The 21838-nt window shown below is 33.9% G+C and overlaps 2 protein-coding genes across 2 annotated transcripts; one reads left to right on the plus strand and one right to left on the minus strand.

The window, feature by feature from the left end:
* LOC108212219 (uncharacterized) lies at nt 1-6777 on the minus strand. Its single transcript, XM_064089784.1, has 13 exons — nt 6769-6777; nt 6623-6677; nt 6454-6540; nt 5946-6032; nt 5679-5807; nt 5088-5588; nt 4920-4985; nt 4792-4848; nt 3733-4707; nt 3154-3612; nt 2846-3068; nt 1729-2750; nt 1-1637 (listed from the first exon to the last, which is right to left on the minus strand). Exons 1-13 carry the CDS (start codon nt 6775-6777, stop codon nt 1-3), a joined length of 5307 nt encoding a protein of 1768 aa, XP_063945854.1.
* A 1645-nt stretch (nt 6778-8422) lies between these two features.
* LOC108210877 (probable receptor-like protein kinase At2g42960) lies at nt 8423-13032 on the plus strand. Its single transcript, XM_017382330.2, has 9 exons — nt 8423-8701; nt 8838-8908; nt 9622-10359; nt 10444-10548; nt 10698-10820; nt 11106-11276; nt 11397-11526; nt 11606-11815; nt 12659-13032. Exons 3-9 carry the CDS (start codon nt 9707-9709, stop codon nt 12785-12787), a joined length of 1521 nt encoding a protein of 506 aa, XP_017237819.1. The 5' UTR covers nt 8423-8701; nt 8838-8908; nt 9622-9706; the 3' UTR covers nt 12788-13032.
* Nucleotides 13033-21838: the final 8806 nt, after the last annotated feature.

Here is a 21838-nt window from a genome sequence, read left to right on the forward strand (position 1 = left end):
CTACTTAGGCAACGCATAAAAAACCTCTTTGTAAACAACATTTTGCGTTATACTGGTAGGAAAACCACGGTCGTCGTCAATAAAAATCTTCAGGCCGGCAGGAGACGTGACTCGGCTCACAGCTACATAGAACTGACCGTGTGTGAATACAGCCTTTGGAAGAAACAAACCTACCGTTTGCAAAGATTGTCCCTGCGATTTGTTTATCGTCATGGCATAGCATATTTGCAGGGGCATTTGCTTCCTCGCCAACTTGAAAGGTAATACAGAATCACTGGGACTTAATTCCATACGGGGGATAAAGTGTCTAGTGCCAATAAAAGATCCACAAATAACCTCACACTCCACACAAAATTTCAAGCATTTTGTCACAATCATTCTAGTTCCATTGCAAAGACCAAGGGTTTGATTCAAATTCCTCATTAGCATCACAACTGCACCAACTTTCAGTTTTAAGTCATGCACAGGCATTCCAGGAACTGATAGCGAATGCAGATACTCAACAGGGAAGGCAGAATTCAAGTCCTCATCGGTACCACCAAACTCCTCTGCACTGTCAACACTGTAATAAGTAAATTCTTCACCTGGTATCATATCAATAATTAGTGAATTCAAGTGTCCGACAGTTTGGTTTATAGGAGTCAAGATTGCTCTTTCACTCAAATACTTTGCATTCGTGGAATTCTTTAGAAAATCTGGATAGATGCTACGAATCATGTTCTGGACTGTATTGTCATTTTGCAAATCACAGAATTGCGGTGGCACTTGAATGCCATCCTCATCAAAAAGAGATTTTGCTTCTTCATTAGCTTCCACCCTGCCATCTCCCACTGCAAGCACCCATTTGGCAAACTTATCCAATTCATCACTTTCAGCCTGACATGTACCACTGTTGAGACGCATGTTTCTTTTTAAAACGAAGATCTTGCAGATATTCCAAAGCCTTGACCTGGTTATACATGCTGCCAAAATCTCAGCTCTGTCTCCATGAGGTATAACTGGAAGGATTTGCCGAAAATCTCCTCCTAGTACAACTGTAATTCCTCCGAAAGGTAGAAAGGCACGACTCTCATCAACAGACCTCATTATATCTCTCAAAGACCGATCCAAACATTCAAAGGCAAATCTGTGTTGCATGGGAGCCTCGTCCCAAATTATAAGCTTGGTATGCCTAATTAATTCTGCAATGTCTGATTTACTACCTATAGCACAAACAGATAATTCATCTAATACAATAGGAATTTTAAACCTGGAATGTGCGGTTCGACCTCCTGGCATAAGTGTGGCAGCAATGCCTGAAGATGCGACCGGTAGAACAATTTCCCCTTGTGCTCTTAACTTGGAAATCAAAGTCCTCCAAAGAAAGGTCTTGCCACAACCGCCACTGCCATGAACAAAATGGAGTCCCCCTTCATTCTTAGCAACAGAATCCAAAATGGCATTGTACACTTCTAACTGTTCATCGTTCATAGTTGCCAGCAACTTCTGGTTTTCTTTTTCCATCTCAGTAATGTTGTAGTTCGTTTCTTCTAAAATCAGATTATTACTTCCATGGTTGAGGTAGTTCTCAGGTGGTTGTGGTAGTTGAGGGAAATTTTTTAAAGATTTCCCAATTGACCTAAGCAAGTCATCAATCTCTGCACAATAAGAAAAAAAATTACTTAGCATGACATAATAACAGACTACACAGAGCATGGATAAGTGAAAATTTTTCCCTCATGTTTCAACTAGCTGCAAGAGCATAAAATTGTAGTTGTCTGTCATCCAAAATCAGAGTATCATCTTTATTAATGTGCCTCCTTTTCAATAAAATATCATCAACCATTTGCTTCCAATGAGAACTCCACAAATTTAATAAATCAGTAACCTTGCAGTTCACAATAATGTGAACAAAAAGCTGTCTAATTTGAGGAGGCAGGCCACCATTTGAGCATTGCTTTAAAACTTCGTGCCATTCTTTGTCATCATCAAGCAAACCAAATTCTTTGCACGCATCACGGAAAGTATCATAACATATCCCATTCACTGTTCTTAGACTCTCGAAAGACGTTGGACCGCGGATTTTTGTCAGCAACAAACGCATGAACCAAACTTCTCCGCTACTATGATGTGTGTAGGAAAGACGTCCAATCTGATAACCTCTTTTCCTTGGTTTCCATTTGCGATTACTATCATCCCAAACAAAATGCTGAGGAATTTCTTGATAGGTGTATCCCTGAGCAACCACATTTTCTGTACATAATTGGAAAAATGCTTCCAACTTGCTCAGTCTATTCTTCTCGCGATCAGCAACCTTGTCTAATGGCTGATTAGAATGGAAAGTGCAATTCTTCTGGCCTGGTAAATGGAATGGCAGTCGCTCAACAGAAATAGTGCGGTGATGTATAGGAAAACCAAATATCCGATAGGCCGACTCTGCACCGCAAATGTAGCGACCATCGAAATATGCATCAATTTCATCTATAGCCTTATCAGGATTCTGGTCTGAAGCTTTCTTCTTCCTCCCAGTAACATGTACAGTGGCAGTATCATGGCCTTTTAGGCAATATTTGAAGAGGTATTTCAAACTTTGTGCATGGCAACAAATCTCGATATTCATGTGACACTGATACTTGACCAATAAATCCCGATTATAAGGTACCACCCACTGATTATCAAGTTCTGCATTACGAACATTAACTGTTATGCTCTGCCTTCTTCTTCGGTAAATTGGAAATCCGCTTTCATCGAAAGTAGTCCTTGCAGCGTACCTGATACAGAAAAAATAGAGATCAGAGGGACATTGTGAAAACTTATAAAAAGAAATCTGTAGAGATTCAGAAATGTTTACTTCTTAGGGAAATGCCTGATACATTTTTGAGCTTTCATGCAAGGAGACTTAGTGTTCTGCAATCCACACGGGCCATGTATCATAAAAGCCTTTACTGCAGCATATCCAACAGGATCCTTAACAGGATCAGGGAGCTCAGCTGACACGAACTTATCAACATTATTTTTCAGATAAGCCTTGGATTTTTTGTCAAGCCATATGAGCATATGCACATGAGGCAGGCCTCGCTTCTGAAACTCTACAACATACATTACTGTCGACAATTGAATCAGTTAACAATGTCTATGTTTGTGGTAAATAAGATATGAAAACAATAAAATTACCTCCAATACAAACACCAAAATAAGCTTTCTTCTTTATGTCGTTGGTCAGCTGGTCTAGTTTTAGGCGAAAAACTCTAGAAATGATATCTGGAGAATTCTCAGATTTACAGCCAGGAAGATAATGCATCATTTTCTGAATTTCGTCCCACAAAGGATTTGTGGTCATAGTGAGAAAAATATCAGGGTGACCAACTTCGCGGCACACTGCTAGCGCATCCTGGAAGTTCTGTTGCATATATCTTTTTGATCCTACAAAACCAGCTGGTAAGATTACGCCTTTTCCAACATTTGATCCACTCAAATCACCTTTGCGCACAGAATCACATATATGACTGTATAGTTCATTGCGCAAAATTGTTTGATTCTTCCGAAACCAATATAAACGTGTTTGTTCAATTGAAGAGAAGGCATCAACAACGTACTGTTGGAAAAGCCTACCACCTAACCGCGTAGTCAAAGCTGAAATATATAGATTAAAACAAATTTATTTTGACAAACATCCAAAGTACAAAGACTAATGACTATCAACATTACATATTAAAACAGACTTAACCACATCCAAAATAATAAGACACTTACAGTGATTAGGCCGGATCTGGAAACAGTGGGCATAATAATCTTTCAAAGATATAAAATCTCGGTCTTTTAGGTTTTCCAAATCCGCGCACTGAAATGGAATTCGGTCATGGTATCCATCCTCACCGTTTGGGAACAGAAGAGGGTATTGAAGTGCCATAAATTTGGGATGAATGTAGGAAACACGTTGCAGCTTGCCAAACTTCGGCTCAATTATTATATCACGATCAGGAGTAGTGTTCGAGGTTGAACCAACCATTATTCCAGCAACTTCATTAGACGCAGATATATGATTCTCCCGGCCATTCTCAGCGCGACAAATTTTAAGCTCAACTTTGAGATCAAAGATATCATTATTCTCCCATCGGTCACGCGCAGTTCGGAATTTTTTAACCAACTCATTAGTGTCATCAAGCATCTTAATCAAACCATCAACAACTTCTGCATGTACAGGCTGTTCGTCAGAGATATTAACCCAACGCAGACGATTACTCACCTCATGTGCAGTATCATATATATAAAGCTGGCAGAATTTTGGAGTGTCACCATCATCGGGTATTAAAGAACCAAACACATGGTGGTTTTGCCCATTTAAACGATATATATAGGGTCCCCTGCCTTTGTTTATAGAATGGTCAACATTACCACCGGCAGAAGTAAATGCAAACATAGCATTGTACAGCCTAATACTTCTCTGGAAATCTGCACCTACCACCTTGTCTTCATAAAGATTACGCAGATAAGTGGGAGTCGGTAATGGCTCTGATAATTTAACCTCGCCTTTCTTGCAACATATTGAGAACAGTGGACTGCCTTTTGTCACGTTCTTGTTCACCCTCTCCTCGTGCCACATCATAGCATTGCATGATTTGCAGAGTTTAGAAGGACCGCCAAGCGTAGCATATTCCTCAGGTATAAGATACTTGCTACCACGTCTACACTTCTTCTGCAGATTTGATTGATTTGGGTTTATGTTCTCTGCAGTAGAATAAAAAAATCACATGTCGACCAAATAGCATGTTAGTCAAAAGTAGAACTTATTAAGAAGAGGAGATGACATACCACTATCAGTTTCAACTTCACTTTCATCCTCAAATTCATCATCGACATAAGGGTCTGCTGCACAGATTAAGAACAAATTCAATAGATGTAACTAACAAATTTAAATTTTGTTAGTTTAATTTCCTTACCATCTGCAGAGTCTAAATCAGAGGATGAATCATCCGAGAAATATGCAGCTTCAAATCTTGTCTCCTCTAAATTATTTCCAAAAGAAAGCATTGAAAATATGATAGATATTGACACGAACCAATCATGAGTATTTATTTTAAACAAATAAAGAAAAGAAAATGTCTTACCCAAATCCTCATCATACAACACACTGTTAGTGCTCTTATTTGTTGAGAATTCCTCTGCAAATAAGTTACGACTCCAATCTTTTAAAGGTGCATGTTCCCAATTTGACTCTTTTGCTCTCCCTTTTTCTCTGGAGTTTCTGCTTTCCAAGGATGCTGCTTTTGATTTCTCTTTAACTCTACCCTTTCTCGTATGAGCGACATTGCGATCAAGAGTGTTTGTTATATCAGCAAAGGTAGTCCTCAACGGCCGATTATGTTCTCCCAAACTGGTCTTGCAAGAATTAGTCGTGCCTGCATCATGTGTTGATGTTAAAAACTCTTTTGCTTTCCCTTTATCTCTGGAGTTTCTGCTTTCCAAGGATGCTGCTTTTGATTTCTCTTTAACTCTACCCTTGCTCGTATGAGCGACATTGCGATCAAGAGTGTTCGTTATATCAGCAAAGGGAGTCCTCAACGGCCGATTATGTTCTCCCAAACTGGTCTTGCAAGAATTAGTCGTGCCTGCATCATGTGTGTCAGTTAAAAATCCTTATTACGTATACCATGCAGCACAGAACATCAGTTCAGTAGGGTGTGAGATGAAATGATTACATGTCTCTTTCACAGATGAAGGTGTACACATTGGAGTTAGAAATCCATTCACCATATTCGATGCAACTGTCATAAATATTTCACTATCCTGGACCTTGGACGATTCATTATTATTTTGTAGAGATTGAACTGGAAGGAATCACAAAATAAATCAACTCATTAAGGAATCCGATCACTGAAATAAATGGCATATACAAACATTCATATTGCTGAAAGTAGTACAAAGGTAAATACAGTTAATTGCATAATGTAATTAAATTTTGTTACATGTGTCTTGTAAATAACTAACTGCAGACATTGGTGATTCGTCCATATCTACAGCGCCACTATCCCTTTCTAGGTTATCTACAATGCCTGCAACAATTTAGATCAACAGTTAAGTGTTCACTTATTCTTAAGCCTGTTTTACAGATTACATATTACACATTAGCATACGTTAAGCCCAAACTTCAAATAAAATTTTCAGATTACATATTACCATAAACTTAAAACACATTATTCATTAGCGTGCTTGACAGCTACCATATTACACAGCACCATACGTTAAGGCCAAAATTCAAATATCATTTTCATATTACATATTAGCATCAACTTTAAACACTTATTCATTACCTTGTTTTACAGTTAACATATTATACATTAGCATACATTAATGCCAAACTTCAAACAACATTTCCAGGTAAACAATAATGAAACACATTAAGTTATAAAATTAAGACTAAATAACATTAACAAACCTATTGACAAATATAAGGTTTTAGTTATAATTTTGTACTTGTTTCGGTGGCGTAATGGCTGTTTGTCCGTCGAGTTACTTTCTCTCGGGTCCTAGCAGTCTTCCGTCTCTTAAGTCGCTTGTAACCTAACACCAACAAACCAATCACAACATTTTCACTAACCAAAGGTAAAACAGAAAGAAAAGTCGTAATCAGATACAAAAGTACCCTGTATCATGTCTTCGGAAGTGAACAAACGCCATGAATTGTCTTCATCTCCGGCCTGTAAGGAAGAAGAAACATGTTAAAACGAATATTCAAGATCATACATGGCACTACAGGATAGATATTGGGTGAAAGCAGCGTGATATTACATTGGACATAATTATAAGAAAGCAGATAAGACGGTGTGTGATAAGCTGGAAACGAAAGCTCGCAAATTTGAAAACTGTACCTGACAGAAGGTGTGGCGAGGGTGGTAATTCAAACTCCAGCTTGTCGAGGAAGCTGAAAGCGGTTAGGGAGCAAGAGAAATGGTTCTCTTCGGACAAAGGTACAGCACGTGCAAGCCACAGATGTAAGCGGTGGCATTTTTGAAATTATAAGCAAAGTAGGGGTCATTTAATTAGCAAGGTATTACTGTACATAATACGCAACAGACACTATTATATAGATAGATATTATATTATTCGGTGTTTATATTTTTTCAAGACAGAAACATTATATTATATTGTCCTTGGCTCAAAGAGAGAAGGCAAAGAATGTGGTTCTAGCTCCTATTGAGAATTGGGCATTGGGGGTGCCAGATCCAGGATGACAGACCATAAGTTCAAAAAGTATATTATTATATATTATTTATCATTTTTATTATGATTCATTCGATAAGAAAACACTTATAAATCTTCTAAACTTAGTTAATATTGAAAACCAAAAAAACAAAATCATATAAAATAACTTCATTTACCATTTTATTGTTATAAACTAACGTTACATGATATAATATTTTTATATGATTTTCAAAAAAATCAGGTATATGGTATTTGAAACATTCAATTTGAAATTGAGATATTTAAAAATATCATATTCAGTTTTTAAAGCATTTATGATTCGATTTTGGTTATGATTCATTAATTTTTTGAATCATATAAGTAGCGACGGTCAAAAATTGAAATTCTAACTAAATCAAGAAATTAATTTATAACCAACCATCAGTTTGATTTCGAACATTTAATTAAATTTTATAAAATTAAATTATCTTATAAAATCATAATATGAAAATTCTTTGATTATTTTTAGATACAAATATGTGTTGATAAGAAGAACTTTAATAATTTTAGTCTTGATTTTTCATTTTCATGTTTTTGTAAATTTATTAAAATTTTAAGATATTCTATTTTGATGATTCTGACTATATTTTAAAATTGTATGTTATTATTATTTTAATTATTATCAATATAATTTATTATTTGAATATAATAATAAGTGAAGAGGAACCTTGTTAGGGATAGAGACTCAAAATGAACTTATAAGCTCGAAAAGAGTTAGGACGTGTTTGAAAATGAACGCACTAAATTGTTTTAAGATCATTTATAGCCTTCTTTATATGTCCGCGGAGAAAGACCTATTAAAATTATAGATACATCTCATTATAGTTATTTTCTTTTTAAATAATATCTATAATCAATTGATATTATGTATTTGTTATTTTCAAATGGTTGGAATAATACTAAATATAAGAAATTGTAAGCATGATTGGACAGCCTAATGGTCAAGATTTTATCTTCAGTTGTCAAGAGCTATAAGTTATATTTGTAAAAAATATATGTAAGAAATTGTGTAATAAATTTTGCGGACAAACCTATTAAATATACAGTAATTAAAGTTTGACATGTAGTTAAATGAAAACTGAATATACTTTAATAAACTGAATATATTAAAGTATATACTCTAATAAACTGAATATATTTAAATAAAAAAACTAAAAACTATCTATTACCGTCTATGTATTGAGGGGCTATGATGTATTTCTTCCTTGTCAGTATTGCTTTCTCTTTACTAATCAGTAATCTCTCTATCCCCTGTCTTGTGTTTCCTCCATTGCAAACCAAGCTTTCTTTTCTTTTCAGCTTTAAAGCTCTCCCCCTCTCTTGTCTATATTTACACATACCCCCCACCAAACTTTTCTCCCCCCATTACTGTTATTTCAAGGATAAAAAGAAATAAAGCTCACTTCTCTACCTACATTTGTCCTTCAAAGATTGGATTTTTAGCTGCTTTTCTCATTAATTATCTTTGCCCCACTTCTGGGTATACCTCCTTTTACTTGTAATCTACTTCTCCACATTTTTATTAACGTTATGCTTTGTTCTCTCTTAGTGGTTGTGTGTAATAGCCCTGCATTGTTTATGTGCTTGTGGATTCTTGATTATTGATTTTGATACAGGTTTTTCTTATATTGCTTTTTTGGATTCCAAGTAAAATCAAGAGAACTGCAGGTGTAAATTGAACTTCAAGGTCTCTCTCTCTCTCTCTCTCTCTCTCTCTCTCTCTCTCCCTCCCTCCCTCCCTCCCTCCCTCTCTCTCTCTCTCTCTCTCTCTCTCTCTCTCCCTCCCTCCTTCCCCCCCTCCCTCTCACTCACCTGTGTGTGAGGGTGTGTATATAAAGAAATGTGTTTTGAAATTCGTATTGGTCTGTTAATTATATGAAAACATGTCCGACTATCAGGAAGAATAAAATGTATCAGCCCTTACTTTGTTGCTGTTTAATAAAGTATCCAAGAAGTTACTACTACATATGCTGAAGATTATTTTAAACATCACTGATAATATGCAAGTGACTAATTGAGTTAAGTTTATGGAAATATTAAAACGTGGTTATGCCCTTTTAAGTTAAGCATTAATGTACTCTTTTTTTTTTTTACGTAGTTGGATGAGCAAAAAGGTGTGTGGTTATGCTAAGTGCACCCGTGAGTTATTGAAGTATCTTGGTTATAAGTTGTTCTTTATTGCATAGAGATTGTGATATATATATTTACCCAGCTGTTTTATTAACGTGGCCAAGTAAACTGCATACATTATGAATTCTTGATATATATATGTCTGTATATATCACATTGGATTCTCTCATCATTCCTTAAATGTCCCTAACATATGTAATGTATAATATATCTATAAGAAGTCCTTGGAATAACATCTGGACTTTTGTTGCCATTTGGATTATTAAACAGTTAATTTAAGCTTGTGGGATCCAGGAGGAAATGGGATAACTTGCAGAGCAGAGCACATTTCGGTTTCCTATATTTAATTACTAAGATGTCTTCTGGTGGTCTAGAGGAAGAATTATCAAAGAAAACATCAATTTCAGGCATGAAGCTATGGGCAGTGATTGGCATATGCTTTGGTGTATTTATAGTGTTGGCTCTTTGCAGTTTATATATGTGGCTTACATTCCGGAGAAAATCTAAAAGAAACCTCAATAACTACACCTTTTCTCAAATACCCTATGTTGCAAAAGATATCGGGGTTGACAGATCAGGAGGCAATAATCGCAGTGATCATCCAGAAAGTTTTTCTATGACAGGTAATGATAAATCAAGTGACAAGAATTCTGAAAAGATGTTGGTGCAACTAGGTGCAATTAAATCTGGGGACACTGACAACATTAGCCAGTGCAGTTCAGTTTATCATCATGAGAGGACCTATAGTTCACATTCTGTAGAAGACGGATCTTCAGGGAATGTCCAGAAGCAGTCATCATACAGAATTGGAATGGCTTCTCCTCTGATTGGTTTACCAGAAATGTCTCATCTTGGCTGGGGTCATTGGTTTACTCTTAGAGATCTTCAGCTAGCCACAAGCCATTTTTCTGCAGAAAATGTGATTGGTGAGGGTGGATATGGAGTGGTTTATCGTGGTGTACTAATCAATGGGTCTGAAGTAGCAGTAAAGAAACTTCTTAATAATATGTAAGTACAGGATGAATTGCAATCCTCTAATCTTTGTTATATTTGTCTAGTACATGTGTCATTATTGACATATATGGTGTATAGGGGACAGGCTGAGAGGGAATTCAGAGTCGAAGTGGAGGCAATAGGTCATGTCAGGCATAAAAATCTTGTGCGGCTTCTGGGATATTGCGTGGAAGGAGTTCACAGGTATCAAATATTGAGTGTATTGCGAAAACATATTCCGGAAGTTGGTATTCTAATTAATGATTATTATCATGTTCTGATACTATTTTAGTTTTATTTCTCAACGTCTGTATCTTTGTTGTTAATTGTTGTCCTATTTCTAAACTATGCAGGATGCTTGTATACGAATATGTTAATAATGGGAACTTGGAACAATGGCTTCATGGAGCCATGCGCCAACATGGTGTCCTCACATGGGAAGCACGCATGAAGGTCCTTCTTGGTACTGCGAAGGCGTAAGTTAATTGTTACATTCAAATTGCTTCAAAGTTTAACTTTCATGATGTGGGGTGTTTGACTACCCCCTTTTTTAATCATACAAAAGTATAATAATATTATAATCTTATATACTGGTTAGCTGTATGTCATTATATGTCTGCATTGTGGTCGAATTTTATGGAAGTTACTATCATATCGATTACAGTGATGTGCAATTAAACAATTATGGTCCTGTATAGAGTTGATAATTTTGTATCACTGAAACTATTTGAGAAATTGATATTACACCCATGGTTTCGCAGGCTTGCTTATTTGCATGAAGCTATTGAACCAAAAGTTGTTCACCGGGACATAAAAGCTAGCAATATCCTGATTGATCATGAATTCAATTCAAAAGTATCTGATTTTGGATTAGCCAAGCTGTTGGAATCAGGTGAAAGCCACATAACCACCAGAGTAATGGGAACATTTGGGTAAGTAACTAAGTATGCCATGCTTTCCAATGTTATGGAGTTAGCCTTTTGTAAGAGCTTTATATGAGTTGGATTTACTTTGGATTTATATTTAGTATTACTCCCTTATATAATATGCAGATATGTGGCTCCAGAGTATGCTAACACCGGCATGTTGAACGAGAAGAGTGATATCTATAGTTTTGGGGTGCTCCTGTTAGAAGCAGTAACTGGAAGGGATCCCGTAGACTATGGTCGGCCTGCTAACGAGGTTGTTCTTTCCTCCATCTTTTGTTCAATCTAAATGTATTGGCACCCCTTCTTTTAGTAACTTCTTAAAATTATGGCAGGTTAACCTGGTCGAATGGCTGAAAACGATGGTCGGGAATAGAAAGACTGAAGAAGTTGTGGATCCGGACCTTGAAACTAAACCCTCCACCCGTGCTCTAAAACGTGCACTTCTAGTTGCACTTAGGTGTGTTGATCCTGATTCAGTAAAACGACCTAAAATGAGTCAAGTTGTTCGGATGCTTGAAGCTGATGATTTCCCTTATCGCGAGGTGCTAATTATTCTCCCACCTATTGTGAATGTTCTCTATTTTATTCGTTTTCTTCCTTCTGCTACCTTATTTGACTTGGGGTTCACATTTAATTATAGCAAAATGAACAAGTGAACACACTACGTCAAGACAAAATCGACAAAGATAGATTTAACTTCCAGTTGAGCTTTAGAATCTCTGTAGGGCTAACATGCTCAAATTAACTCTCGTTCACCATTTCACAAAGTCATGACCTATGCCACAGTAGCACTTGTTGAGCTCTTCACATGTAGCTTACTGTAAACTAGCTATTCTTATTTCTTACAGAAAATTCTAGAATGAATGAGGCGGTATTGTAAATTAAAGGTTAGCTGTAATTTTATTTTTACATGAGATAATTTCTCAATTATTTCTTTACTCAGAAAGTTGGTCTTTGTCTCTGAACTATTTTATGAGTTATTTGTTTTTGATCTATAAATAGTATTTTGATTTCTCATGAGTAGGCCTGTGATGTCATTTTACGATTAGCTGAATAAATTACTAGTTTTCCAAGATTAAAGGAGCACTACAAAACCTAGTGGCTTTATCCTTCATTTTTCACTCTCCTCTGGTGCCCTCCTCTGATACAGGAGTGCAGAACTATCATGCTCCTTTTACCAATTTAAAAGCACGTGTGCTTGGATTCTGATAGACAAGTCTTCATAAGAATCATTCCTTCCTATTAATCCGATGCTTTGTTTTCATCATACTATGCATTTTGCATCAAATAGAATATTACAATGAGCAGATGACGCTCTCAACTGGATTTTAGTAGTGTGTATTCATTCAATAAAGTGATTTTGAGAAACTTAATCATGATTGCAGGATCGTAGAAACCGGAAGACCCGAACAACAAGCATGGAAATTGAATCCATGAAGGAAAGTGATTCAGTTGACATGGATAGCCAGACAAGAGAATCAGAAACCCGAAGACCCGAGACTTTACAAGAATAAGACTTGCGAGCCAACACATGAGTTTGATGGAAAAACATTCTCCCCAGGCCAGTCTTTGAATCACCAGTATTATGTAATGCATGCTCAAAAAGATGTCCGGAATTTTACAGCATGCAAGACACCAGTCTGCCATAAGTCACAGTTTTGAATAGAGCGAGACGGAGAGAGTTTATTATGTACAGGAATTTTCTGAGAAGCCATAGGCTGTTCTTCATAATCAATTCAAAACATTATGTTCTTCTCCATTTGTTTCATTTTGTTTTAAAATAATGTGCATGCCTTTGTGACATGTTCCTTGTAACACGAACAATAAAGAGAAGCGGATAATATAATAATGTCCAAAATCCTACTACCTCTCGTTTTCTAATATTTGATTTTATTAACACATATTTTAAAGTATTTCGATCTATCCAAGAATGTTATTTTGAAATATTTCTTTTTTGAATAAAAACATTAATATATCTATTTTATATGAAAAATTTAAAATAATGTTTTTAAATATATAATCAAATATCTTAACATACATGTCTAAAAACAAAATAGTAAAAGACAAATGTTTAAGAAGCCGAAAAGGAAAGTATAGTTTGAGAGGGTGAAAATTGGTTGGGTGATTGCAGACGATGAACAAAAGAGTGGAAGTTAATCCATTATCCATGTGAATAAACCACATGCAACCCACAGTCACAAGCAATGTGGAATAATAAAGTAAAATTCATCGGTTTTATACTTTTTAGGCACAAACTTGTACACTAATATTCATATATTGCTTTTCGTTTGATTAGTGGCTGTGAACTTTATGCAACGATCATAACTATTGTATCGTATGAATATCATTAATTATAAGATCTATTCAAGTCTAATCGACTTTAAAAGAATCTGGGAGCAGAGTTCAAGTCTTTACTCTTTAGAACAAGTGATGTAAGACTTCTCACAATATTTAAAAAATTGTTGTGAACTTTTTATTAACATTTAGCTGTGTGATTGATCCAAAAATTCAAATAAAATACATAAATAATTCATAAACTTTATATAATTGGTATTATTATTTGAAATTTTAAATATAGAGAAACAAAATTATGTCTTGCTAAATGTTTTCATATTGGTATTATTGTTTTGAGACCTTATTTGTTTAAAGGTTAAAAATTATTTTTTTGATTTATAAATAGAAAAAAAAACACTACGCTTTTGGAAGTGAGCTCCTCGCTTTTAGAAGGTCAAATTGATAAAGACAGCTTACATATTAATAGAGTAAGGATAAATTTTTATCTCAACATATCAATATGTTCATTGATTTGAATTTTCTATCATTTAGCTATTCTATGTTCATTGATTTTTAGAATCTGTAATCAAGAACTGAATATGACCAAAACAACATATATAGGCAACAGCTGCAGTGCAGAAAATTATACTAAACTAATAGAAAATCAACTTAGTCATACCATCAGTTTTAGATAGTTAAGCACACATTACTTAGTAAAGTAGTATCTCACAGTAAATTGTGAGATTTGATTGAAAACATAGCAGAAACTAAAAGAACTTATAATAATAAGTTCCAAGGAAATAAGAACAATTCCCCGTCGTGGACTTTAGCAAGTGAGATTGACAGTTGATACAGTGCCATTGGTGCAGGTGGATGATGATGGCTGCAATATTAAAAAAAGCAGTAGAAAATATAAGTATATATATATAGAATAACCAAATTAGATTTCATTTGTAATCTGGTGGATGATGATGGCTGCAATATTAGAAAAAGCAGTAGAAAATATAAGTATATATATAGAATAACCAAATTAGATTTCATTTGTAATCTGGTATAATACTTTAGAACTGCTTGCCTGTGCTTCAAGGCTTTCAATCGGATGGGGGATGGTAGTCTGTTGTTGCTGATAGGGTTCCATAAGAAATCCTTCTATTATGTCAGTAACTAAATAGAATTCGGATTTCTTGATGATGATGTCCATCTGGACTTTGACTTTTAAATATCTTTTAAACAGTTTTGTGACACTGTGATGTTTTGCATTAAGGTAGAACCTAGTAGCCGGATAGTTGTTGAGGCATATAGTTCCTGAAGTTGTATCGTGAGAATTGTTCGAAGAACATTAGTAATAAAACTAACATACTTGTTAAGGTGTTCTTCACAGATGAGATTAAGTAAATGCCGAGAATACCTTCGTGTTCGTTAACCTTGGCACTTGATATTATTATTGAAATGTCAGCATTTTTGATTTCTTTCACAGATTTCTCAAATTGAACAGCCAAATCACCGAAAAAGGTAACATTGATAGATGACCTGATTCAATAATAGAAAACATTTAGTCTAAATCTTTTTAAGGGAGCACGTTCTAATTCAGTATTATATTTGATTGAGAGATCCAAACATGTCAAGATTTCATATAAACTGATTTCAGAGGGCAATATACCTCTTGGAGGTGTTTTCCACACTAAAGAATCCGAGACAGTTGATTTCTCACGGAATCCATTTAGACCACCAAGCTTGGAATTAGTGTAGGCAGCTGGGAAAAAGAGTAATTCTTGTTATTAGTTTATATTTTATCATATCAAAATTCTGATATGTCCACACTAAAAATTTCCTCTTCAAAGTTCCTCTTGATACCTGTTGTTCTCAAACTCTGATTGGTCAACATTGACAGTGGCAGTTGATCATTGGGAGATGCTTGTGTATTTTCCATAAATATTGTACCTTAAGCGTAAAAAATATAAACTCAATGTAAAATCCATCAGAAGAGTAATATTGGTATATTTGTATTGTAGCGAAAATGGAATTGACTAAACACACAAAAAATAATTTCTATGCTGGAAACCATACCATTTGGTCTTCAATTATGCAAGGTCATTTTGACATAGGTTGACGATCATTGGGAGATGCTTGTGCACTCATGTTGAGTACAGAACCTTGCATACACAATATAAACCTATGTTAGCGACAATTGCTGCCAAAACATGTCAAGGGTTCATATAAACTAATTTCAGAAGGCAATATACCTCTTGGAGGTGTTTTCCACACTAAAGAATCCGAGACAGTTGATTTCCCACAGATTCCATTTATATTACCAGGCTGTATATTAGTGTTTTGAGCTGGGAAGAAGAGTAATTTTGTTATATTTTAAACTCTGACTAAACACAGAAAACATAATTTCTACAATGGAAACCATACTGTTTGATCTTAAACTCTGATTGGTCAAGGATGACACTGGTTGACGATCAGTGAGAGATGCTTGTGTATTGAAGCACAGTACAGAACCTTCAAACAATATTGGATAATAACATCAATTTCGAATGCAGAAGAAGAGTTCAACAGTTCCAAACTAATATATAGTCTAATTCTAAACTGAAATGCAGAAGAAAACTGGTAAAATATTGTCATCTCGTTGAATATAAGTTTACTGGTCATAAAACATCAACCTGAGAACATTGGCTACTAAATTAGAACATCTACCTGAGAACATTGGCTACTAAATATATTTAAGAAAGACAGTATTGTACTTTAATGCAGAAAAAACAATCATAGGTACTAAGATGCTCACCTTCATCTCCCTGAGTATTTTCTGCATTGCTCCGAAACACCCGCCTTCTTCTTTTCGATGTAGAACCTATTTCAAAAGCATTGTATCAAACACATCGTCAGGACTTTAACAAAAACAGAATCTGACCTACTTAATTGAGAAGAGGGCAGTGAAATCACCAGAACCCTCAGTATTTAAGGTTGGAAAATTGTCTGGTTTAAGATGATTATAATTAGCCTGTAAAATAAAAGATTATCAATCAAATTCGAATATAGTGGTTCCTGTAAAATAAAAGATAATCAAAAAACCAAAAAGTGAGGAGCTAATTTTTGTACCTCTTTCATGGATAGCTGAGATGGATGAACCGCTCTTCTGGTGCAGCTCTGAAATTGAAATTGAACCCAGGATGTATTTTGAAATTCGAATTGCTAGTGAAATACAAACCCAGCTGCAAAGCTGTACAGATGAGGAAACAAATAGACCTCCTTTCAATTTGACAACTTCTGGAATTTTTGTATGCATGCTAAACGAAACCATGGCAGAGCAACTTTGTATGCTTTGAATTGAAAATCATAGTCAAATTGAGTCTACACTGGTAAGAAGTATAGAAGAGCAAAGGATAAGAGTTCGAGTGGTGTTTTTGACTGAATTTGCTATTTGTCTGGTTGCCAAAGCCATTCATAGCAAAGAGCTGGAAATGTTACTCAGCAGCACGTGACTACCCAATATATTCCCCAAAGCCGGAAATAGAAAGTGCACATGGGTTGTAAGATTGTGTAGTTAACATTGTATTCAGTTTTAGCAAATTTCGATGGCATTATTTGTAAATAGATATGAAGATTGGGGATAAGGGGTGTAAAAAAGCATTGAAAATGGATTCAAGATTTATGATTTATTAAGGGATAATTTCATAAATACATATTATATACTTATATATAATAAGCGTAAGGGAGATAATTTGGTCGCATGGTCCCTAGTTCCAAAAGCTTATCATCCGTTGGATCTTATATTGAACAAATAAGCACCGTTAGATTGGAAAATTAACTTCTGTTCTACAAGGCAACTGATATCACCTTGCATATTTATAATTCCTTTTCTGAATCCAAAACAAATTCTGTCTTTCACGTGTATATGATTTTTTTAATCCCAAATAAATATTTCCTACCAGTTTTATTCGTAGAATCATATAAATCTCACCGTCACAATTTTTTTTATAATATATTTTAAAATTAATAAGCCGGATTTATGTGATTAGCAAATACAAAAACTTTTTCTTAATTCAAAATAGATTCTACCTTCTTATTGCATGTTTATGATTCCTTTTCTTAATTCAAAAACAAATTATGTTTATCAATTTTAATTTAGAACCATATAAATTTTTTGAAAAATATTTAAATCACATTATATATATTTTTTATTTTTATCCATCGAATCGTATATTGAACAAATAAGCACCGTTAGATTAGAACAAAATTAACTTCTGTTCCATAAAACAACTCATATCCACTTGCATGTTTATAATTCCTTCGCGTGTTTATGATTTTCTTAAATCCAAAATAAATATTTTCTACCAGTTTTATTTGTAGAATCATATAAATCACACCGTCACAAAATTATTTTTATCTAATATATTTTAATAATAATAAGCCCGATTTATGTGAGGAACGAATACAAAAACTTTTTCTTAATCCAAAACAAATTCTACCATCTTATTGCATATATTTTAAAATTAATAAGCTGGATATTTTAATCCAAAATAAATATTTCATACCAGTTTTAATTGTAGAATCATATAAATCGCACTGTCACGAAATTATTTTTATCTAATATATTTTAAAATTTGTGAGTCAAATTTAAATCATATTATAATAATTCTAATATAAAATATATTTATAAATATAATCTAATGGAAGTTGACATTGCACATTCAACTCAATATATATTAAAATTTGATAGAAGAAGTTTAATCATTTGGCATGATACATAAGAGAAAAAGAATGCCTTGATTACAATAGTTTATTTGAAGGCATTAATGACTGTGACGGTCTATCTTATACTTAGGGGTGAGCAAAACCGAATCGGAACCGAAAAACCGAACCGAACCGTGTAAATTCGGTTCGGTTCAATCCTAATTTTCTGAAAATTCGGTCCATTCGGTCCGGACCGAATGGACCGAAATAAAGTTCGGTCCGGTCCAGTCTGTAAAAAAATATTTCGGGCTGGACCGAATAGACCGAACAATTCAAAATATATATAATTTTAATTTTAGTTTATATTATATATATCTTATATGTTATAATTATAATATCTAATTTGTAAATCTAATTATATCAATCTTTAATGAATTGGGGGTGATTAATTAATATGAAATTTTTTAAATAAATCATGAATTTTAGTTTTATTTATAATATAATTTTTTATTTTTAAAATAATTTCGGTCCTTCTGGTCCGGACCAGACCGAATTATTTCGGTTCGGTCCGGTTCGGTCCATTATAAAACTTCGGTCCGGTTCGGTTCGAAAAAAATTCAAACTTCGGTTTTCGGTCTATTCGGTTTGGTCCGGTTTTGGACCGCACCGACCGAATGCTCGCCCCTACTTATACTGCATTGCCACTGTCGGATGATCCAACATGTGTAACCAGTTTTTTTTACGGAAACAAGTCTGAAAAGTAGAACCTATATATTTTTATAATAATTCTGACTTACAAACAAATCATAATTTCAAATTTTATTTAATTGAAAATTTTAATTTATTATTGATAAATTAAATTCTTTAAGACCACTTACAATATATTTAAAAAGTTTATAAATAATTAAAAAGCTCCCGTGCCTTGCACGGGCTATAAGCTAGTATATAATAGTAATACACACTGATTTGGACTGTGTGCTAGTTGACATTAAACATCTAGTAAATTTGTTTGGGATGTAAAACATATGATTTTTGTGTCAGACAATCTAACAAGGATGCTCATGAGTCATGTCCTTGCCTTAAGCTGCTCTTTATATTTGTTTGGAAGTCATTTGCAAATATTTAGCTGCAGTAATTTATTAGACTAATTTATTAGACTATCCTCAGTGATTTACTTCTTTTGTTAGTTTAATGAAATCTCATCATTTCAAAAAATAAATAAAAATACACAATATTCATGTTTCAAAAAAAAAATAAAAATACACAATATTCATTGTGAGAACTCCCTGTTAACTCCTACCGAAAAGTTTAAAAGAAAACTATTGTATTTTGTATTATATTTTCTCTAATTTGTAGCATATTCGAATATGAATAATACGAATAATTGTGAAAATGAAAAGTAACTTACGAATATAGTATTATTTTTTTTTGAAATTAGATGACTTTATATATTAGATAATTCTTCTTGCATGGGGCTCAAACTTGCATTTCATAAATTTTTTTATTCAAATATACATGATAAATTGATCAATTATTTACTTTTTATTAAATAAAACTGAAGTTTATCAAAGGAATTTTTTACCCAAATATACTTAAACTTGTTAATGGATCCTATTCAACACTTTTTAATCAGATGCCTGATGCCTGATAAAATACTGGATCAATAAAATACGATCCACTAATTGGTGGATATGAGATTTAGCTGATATGAGAGAGTTTTCAGGTGAGACCGAAAACAAGAAATGAACGTAGATGATGTTTCGCCAGTCTTGTGCCACGAGATGAATTTGAACCCAATCTCAGTCAGAAATAATCTAAAAAACTAGCATAATGACAGCTATGATTTCAGAACCATGAAGCTATTACGAATTAATTCTGAAACTATTTTTTCAAACCAAATCTTTTAAATATAGGTATTTTTCAAAATATTGAAGCTACAAATTCTTTACTTTAAAAAATAAGGTTATTACAATTCGAAAAGCAATTACGCTCAACCAGCGCAAAAATAATTGACACTAAATTATGGGACCGTTTGACTACTTATTGCTTAAAGTAAAAAAGTGGATTATAAGTGAAAAATTGGTTTGAACTTATAAGTTATTAAAAGTGTTTGGACACTCGTGACTAATTTTGTTATAATAAGCTCCAAATCCAAAAAAAACTAGGTTTCCTAAATTTTTGTTCTGGGCTTTTAAGCCTCATTTTAAGTACTTCTCTTAAGTTGCCAAACGTTACATAAATAAGTTGAAGCAGCTTCCCTTCTTGATAAGCAATAAGAGCATGTCCAATGCAATGCTAAAAGTGATGCCATTTCTATAATATAGCATCAATTTTAAAACTCACATTTCTAATACAATGCTATACTTTGTTCTAAAATAGAAAAATGCTATACTTGGTTCTATATTTAGAATCAAGTATAGATGTTGCTATAATTGCCACATAAGCATGCAAGTGACAAGATGCATTAATAAAATAATAATGACAAATATATTTATGTACTTTAAGATTATGTAATTAGATAATAGTTTTATTTAGATATGTTTGGTGTATTTTGCATCTACCATTGGGCCATAAGTTCTATTTTAACACTAAAAACCATTTTTTAATTTCAAATTATAACAATAACCACATTTATTTTAACATCACCATTGAACTTACTCTAAGTTAAGTTTGCCAAACACCCACTATAAAAATGATCATATTTACCGTCGGTATTAGCTTAAATAACCTAATCTACCAAGATTACCCACTTTCAGCTATACGGTCTGATTTTTCTCACCCAACTCTAATCACAATTTCAAATATCCTTCCTAAATTTGTTATCGATCCATTAACGAAGGTTGCTAATACCACTTAACTTGATTCCGATGGTTTTGAATTACTTTATAAATCCATCATTAAATACATATTTTGCTTAAATTATATACAAACGGTACTTTGGCGAATGATATAAATTGATGAAAAGAAGAAAAATCCGCAGTTGGCGTTAATGATGGAGATGTTGAGAAAAGGCGGTAATGGTAACGGACAAAAAGTATTTAAATTAGAAGGCAGCAAAAAGAGCAAAGCAATGTGGCCTCTTTCTCTCTTTTCGCATACCTCATTATCTCTACTACAAAAGAAGCACCATTAAAAAAGGAAACCCATCACACACAGCAAAAGCAATTCCTTAGTTGAATCAAACTCCCCATCTCTATACACACTGTATCTATCATTTCATGGTAAAGCAAAAGCACTACCGCTACTGCATCCAGGAGGCTTAAACATCCCGATTCTTGTATTTTTTTCCCTATTTATGTTATAATTTAATTTGTTTATCATCTAAAACCCTTGTCTTAAATTTTAGGCTACCATTTCTCTTTCAGCTATATTATTATGTGAAAATTATTATAGATTGTATAATTTTTTTGTATAAATTAAGAGTTAAAATATGATATGATTCTCCTCCCAACATCCTAAGATTACTAAAATTACGAGAGAATTGATTAGTTAACATGGTATCAAAGCTTCGTCTCGAAGAAGACTCGGGTTCGACTCTGATTTGAAGACTCTCGTCTCAAAAGATCGATGCTTCATTAAAATTGAGTTTTCGAGCGAGATTTTGGAAGAATTGATAA

This window comes from Daucus carota, chromosome 3 (genome assembly GCF_001625215.2).
Source record: "Daucus carota subsp. sativus chromosome 3, DH1 v3.0, whole genome shotgun sequence".
Classification (NCBI taxonomy): Eukaryota; Viridiplantae; Streptophyta; class Magnoliopsida; order Apiales; family Apiaceae; genus Daucus; species Daucus carota.